Source organism: Laccaria bicolor, genomic scaffold (assembly GCF_000143565.1).
Source record: "Laccaria bicolor S238N-H82 LACBIscaffold_63 genomic scaffold, whole genome shotgun sequence".
In the NCBI taxonomy this organism is placed as follows: domain Eukaryota; kingdom Fungi; phylum Basidiomycota; class Agaricomycetes; order Agaricales; family Hydnangiaceae; genus Laccaria; species Laccaria bicolor.
Genome location: NW_001889934.1, coordinates 32,542 through 37,771, shown reverse-complemented (window position 1 = coordinate 37,771; position 5,230 = coordinate 32,542). Strand labels below are relative to the sequence as shown.

At 46.9% G+C, this 5,230-nt stretch overlaps 3 protein-coding genes across 3 annotated transcripts; 1 reads left to right on the top strand and 2 right to left on the bottom strand.

Moving 5' to 3' along the window:
* Positions 1-61: 61 nt before the first annotated feature.
* On the top strand, positions 62-400 carry LACBIDRAFT_314678 (uncharacterized protein; the record flags this gene model as incomplete). Its single annotated transcript, XM_001889170.1, has 2 exons — positions 62-214; positions 266-400. The coding sequence occupies 2 exons, from the start codon at positions 62-64 to the stop codon at positions 398-400; spliced, it is 288 nt and encodes a 95-aa protein (XP_001889205.1).
* A 430-nt stretch (positions 401-830) lies between these two features.
* Positions 831-1,990, bottom strand: LACBIDRAFT_314677 (uncharacterized protein). The gene is made up of 5 exons (XM_001889132.1): positions 1,921-1,990; positions 1,717-1,756; positions 1,386-1,668; positions 1,234-1,332; positions 831-1,172 (listed from the first exon to the last, which is right to left on the bottom strand). The coding sequence occupies exons 1-5, from the start codon at positions 1,983-1,985 to the stop codon at positions 1,021-1,023; spliced, it is 639 nt and encodes a 212-aa protein (XP_001889167.1). The 5' UTR covers positions 1,986-1,990; the 3' UTR covers positions 831-1,020.
* A 2,284-nt stretch (positions 1,991-4,274) lies between these two features.
* LACBIDRAFT_314676 (uncharacterized protein) lies at positions 4,275-4,876 on the bottom strand (the record flags this gene model as incomplete). Its single annotated transcript, XM_001889131.1, has 3 exons — positions 4,275-4,339; positions 4,399-4,656; positions 4,795-4,876. 3 exons carry the CDS (start codon positions 4,874-4,876, stop codon positions 4,275-4,277), a joined length of 405 nt encoding a protein of 134 aa, XP_001889166.1.
* Between the last annotated feature and the right edge of the window lie 354 nt (positions 4,877-5,230).

Here is a 5,230-nt window from a genome sequence, read left to right as displayed (position 1 = left end):
GCCATGATGAGCTTGACGTCGTGATGGTGAGAGGAAAGTGCGTTGCCATTGTTTGGCGGCGATGTCCGAGTCGAGCCTCTTGTTGTCTTACCACGACTATCATCTAGCTAGCGTTTACAGCTCTTTCTCCCCGGAATCGTTGCAGAGATTCCGTTTTCTAACCCTCAGGAACCTGGTTAAAGATTTGACGACGTACAGTACCGACCTCACACAGGTGTGTTTTCTTCCCGAGGTACGTAGCCACGGCTGATACTTGTTCCCACAGGCCAAAAATCCCAATCACAGGTGGGGGGAAATGGTGACATACCTTCCGGTAAAGCGCTCACCCCTGTTTCTTGTGGTTTCCGTCATACCAAAGAAAGAGCAAATTGACGTTGAGAGGAACTCTGGTCCTCTTTAGCCATAGATGCGCGGACTCCGAGTGAATAGTCGCCCTACTTTGTACGTCCTCATTGTTGGGGTACTCCACCCCACATTTCTCTTGAGCATCGTTCCTATTGAGGCCCAAGCTTCATCAACCACATAACAGGTAATCTATCCGTTCTTATTCATGACAAGGGAACTAGAATGACACGCCCAAAATTACAGAATCCGCAATGTTCTAGCCTACATCTTGCTTTGACAGCGGACGGAACAACGGTACTGCCAACTCTCGAAGGACTTTCTACAACCCCGTCTGTCACGGTCCTCCACCGAATTCCTTGCTAAGTCTCGGTCTGCTACTACTAAGATATCTTGTTCAACGGTTTGTGTGAATTTACCCCAATGTGTCAAGGGTGCTTGACCATAGTATCTTAAGCATCGATCGGATGCACTCAAGTATTGCCCGTGCATTTAGAGGAGCTTTATATTTACATCGTACGTTCGTGATGAGTTTCGTTAGAATCATAAGTAATCCAGGATTTCCAATCGTCTGTAATATTGACCTCCCTCCGCATCCTGGAGTGTTTCCCTGCCATCCCCGCCGTAGAAGCATCATCGGCTGCTCAAATCGGTTTGCATGAAATAGGTAGTCAGACCTTAGGATCCCCGAATTCGATCTGGAAGTAACATGCCAAAGGTCGCCGTTATGACAGACCCAATCATAAAACCCACAATCGCTATTCCAAATCTTGAAATGGGGAATTGGCCTCGCGGCAGTGCTGTCTGAATGGCGAAGTATCGTCGGGTCCCTATACATGATGTTCAAGAAAGTTGAGAAGATGATCAGTCGAGTGACGAGATTGAATTGACCAAGAGATAGGACAATGATTGCCATGAAAATGATAGTGGCCCCAAGCGGTTGAGAGATGGCCTTCGTTTTCACTCCAACATTGAAGAATTGCATGAGCGCTACCCCTTCCCATTAGTTCCCATCGAGATGAGGTAGGTATAACAGGGCGTACCAACGCCGGAGGACGCAATCCCTAAACTCGTTCTGACATAAGCGAGAAAAGTGCGTTCAGAGGCTAGATGGTCTCTCGCGACGCTTCCGCGATTGGCTAAGGAGAGGTTTATCTTCAAGGCCATGTGAGATGGTATCGGTGCTCCTTTGCTGTCGCCCGTCTCATTTGCGTGTGGAGAACAAGTGGATGCTTCAGGGCTTTGGTTGACTGGGGTAGAAGGTGGAGCGAGGGCTCCATACGTCCGATGGGAAACCTGTGGAAGGTTCGCAAAAGATAACCTTATCTGGGCATATAAGCACATTGCGGACGGAGTTGGTCGAAGGGTATTCACCTGTGAAGAGTTCTCTTGCGTAGCAGGTATGAATTCTCCACTAAAAATTCAAAGATATAAGCACCCAGAAGAGGACTTGAAGAGTAAACGAAAATTTTCTGGAAATGACGGACCATAAGGCCTAAGCGCTAAGCTCTTGGTCCATGTCAAGTTCAGGTTGGAGTGTGAAGCTTGTATACATGGACAGCCTCTTTGTAAACGCACCTAGGCTTGTTAAGACCTTGCTTATGACCTTTGTCTTCTTCATCGGAAGAGCTTGCCATGGCCATGGTGGTTGTTTAGAGAAAGTTCTCAAAAGGCACCATCAAACATGATGGAGATAAGATATCCGTCCTAAACCGAACAAATTCCGTATCCGGATATTGCGCCCTGTAGCACGTAGCACTTGCGTAGCAGTTGCCCACGAGCGCCGCGTACTTATCTGAGACTTGGAAGTTCACTAGTTCACTAATGTAATCGCACAATAGGACTCCGTGCATATCACGCCCGTGGCTTCCCGCGATATCTAATCCTTCCTTGCCTCTTAAACGTGCGCCGCCAGCGAACCACTTGTGGTTTGCAACTAGCAACAAGAAGGTGCATATCTGTCATAATATTAAAGTTGTCTGTATGGCATGATCGTGAACGACGACAAAAGAATTTCGAGTACGGGGAATCGAACCCCGAGCTACCGCGTTCATCATACGCGTGAAAGGCGGTAATGTTAGCCGTTACACCATACTCGATTTTCTGTGGGTTAAGCAAGACACACACATCTCGTCTTGGAAAAGCAGTATGTACATAGTCTGCATTCGACTCCCTCTGGTTGCCCCCCTCGTGGCAACCTCGTCGTATACATACAAGATATCTACCGGAGACGGTGCTTGAATACATACTTGCGCGCAAATCACTAGACATAGAAGTTGACTGACAGCAACATAATCGCCTGTTCAAGTTGAATGACGCACCTGCGTCACTTCGACGAAATTACATGTCTGAGACAGCCTCATTCTCTTGCATCCTTCCTTGATGTGGGTGCTACTCGTCTGTATCGTCACCCTTTCCAGTTCCGCCGTCCTTAATTCGAACACATCATCATCCTCGCAGCTTTCCGCATCCCCGGCGACCTCCACTGCCCCGACCTCCTCCTCCGAGTCTTCCGGGTTTACAAATTCACCCGCATTCGCCGCGATCGTATCTATCCCACGTCCGTCTTTTTAGAATGTCGATCTTTCCTTTGAAATTGACGCATTCTAGTCGAGCTCGCGGCACTTTTTCTACTCGTTAGCTGCGTAGTTATCTGGTGGGATGGCTATGTGCATGCAACCACGCTTGCCCGGGCACAGGCCGTGGTGGTGGCGAATAATACGCTTCAACAGCCCGCGATGAGGGGGATGCCGACTCTCCAAATCCAAAACCCCGCTTCCACGCGACCATCGTTAGATATTACCCTGGCAGATGCTGGATCCGTACGCTCCCTGAATTCTGAGGTGTTCACAACGTCTTCAGAGTCTGACAACTCAACTCCTCGACAAGAGAACACGACAAATTTTCAAGGGTGGTCTTTGAATAATTCCGTTCGCCGCTAGTTTACTTTGTAAAATTAAAATTTGCGGTAATGTGACGCGTATTCAATCAAGCGTCAAAAGATCGACCCTTGCAATCCGAGCATCAATAAAACAGGACGGATCGACAGCATCCTATCACCAATCAATGCGACATCTCTGCAGCTTGTCCCATGGCTTAGTTGGTTACGGCGTCCGACTGTTAGCGAAATGCGTGATCGGAAGATCGAGAGTTCGAGTCTCTCTGGGACAGATATCCGTTGAGTATATTTAAATTTTGAGCCGCGTTGTACAATGTTCTTTTTGTGTATATGACCTCTATCCAATCCACTGATTTCCCTTCTTTCTGTTAGGGGGATATGAAGAATTGAAAGAACCCCGGTTTTCCCCTTGTCCAGCCATATTTGGTGAAGGTTACGACTTGTAGGTGTGCCCGCAGAGACCTCCGAAGGAGATCTTCCCATGATATTGAACAATTGATCAAGGATTCCGAGTTTATGCGTCAAAATGCGTTTGCGTTTGCGGTGGTTGGGCCTCAGTGAAAGATAACTTATGACGGGTTTTCTCGCCTTGCGCCCCATCTTCAAGTTTTTGTTCATCCAATAATCAGCGATGGCTTCAATCATAATCTCTTGGTCACTTTCATTGTAGTCATTTCAAAATTGCAGAATTTTTTTGTTCTTGTACCCGACGTAAGAAATCTGTCCTGAAGCGTTACAGATATAACCAACGACTCGATAACTTTCATATTACACAGATAAACAGACATCTACTTGCTTCTTACTCGATCTGTTACTAACATGCCGAAAGTCGCTGTTATGAGGGAACCAAGCATGAAGGACATGAGCGCAATTCCCACTTTCGAAACGGGGAAGCGTCCGTGAGGCAATTCCTTCTGGATGGAAAATATCGTCGGATACCTGTGAGTTGCACCACAAACTTGAGATGAGCATCTCGTAGTTCAAGTGGAGTGGTGGATTACCGAGACAAGGACAGCGAACGCCATTGCTATCGTTATGGCTCCAAGCGGCTGAGAGAACCTCCTAATTTTGTTCCAAGATTGAAGAACTGCATGAGCGCTACACCATAAATTTTCCTGCGATCAGACNCAATTCGTTTGATAAATTACAAGACGTACCAATACCCGAGGGTGCGATTCCTAAACTCGTTCTGACGTAGGCGAGAAAGGTGCGCTCAGAGGCCAGATGATCTCTGGCGACACTCCCATTATTGATTAAGGATAAGTAGTTGAACTTTTGAGCTCGAGGCGACGGCTGCCTTGCTACTGCTCGCCTTTGCGTTTGAATAAATGTTTTCTGAGTTGGAAGCCTCGTCCATCGGGGAAGGGGGCGACGCAAGAACCACACCCGGCGCGCGATCGGCAACCAGCGGAGAGCTTCATTATTTCAGGATGTAGTATGGACCAAGATTGTTGTAAATTTAGCCACCAGTGATGTTTCTTGGAAAATAGAGGGGAAGTCTCGGCTGGTAAGTTAGCATCTACACATCAGAAATTCAATAATCTTGAAAACGCCTTCAACTTTCTGAGGGATCTCGAAGAGTTGACAATTTGAAAAAAATTGTAATGCACCTAGGCTACTGGAAGCTTTGTTCATGATAAGTAGTAGTCCGATGAAGTCGCCTTGCGTGCGTGTAATTTTCTGAGGCTCCGAGAATATATACGAACGGAAAAACGTCAAAAGGCGCCACGATGACTCAATGAATACCGTAAGTTTGGCTTGGGACACAGAAAATTTGGAGAAAATTAGGAAATGTTGTCATCTGCAACAAATTCGCTCAGAAAAAACGTCATCTCTCCGGTCTGAGGATTTTAAAAAAAAGTAAAGCGATTACGAACCTCACCAATCGTTGCTTGATTAGTTCGACTGTTTCTTCGACAATGGGATCAGGGCAATGCAATAACTTGCTAAGATGAAAAGGTAGTCAACAATATCCGTGGTGAGATGGCC

Excerpts from the sequence above, each read along its gene's own strand:
- LACBIDRAFT_314677 (XM_001889132.1), bottom strand. The coding sequence starts at position 1,985 with ATGGCCATGGCAAGCTCTTCCGATGAAGAAGACAAAGGTCATAAGCAA. Across the intron at positions 1,669-1,716 it reads CGCAAGAGAACTCTTCACAG|ATAAGGTTATCTTTTGCGAA; the intron begins GTGAATACCCTT and ends TTATATGCCCAG. Across the intron at positions 1,173-1,233 it reads AATCATTGTCCTATCTCTTG|GGACCCGACGATACTTCGCC; the intron begins GTCAATTCAATC and ends CATCATGTATAG.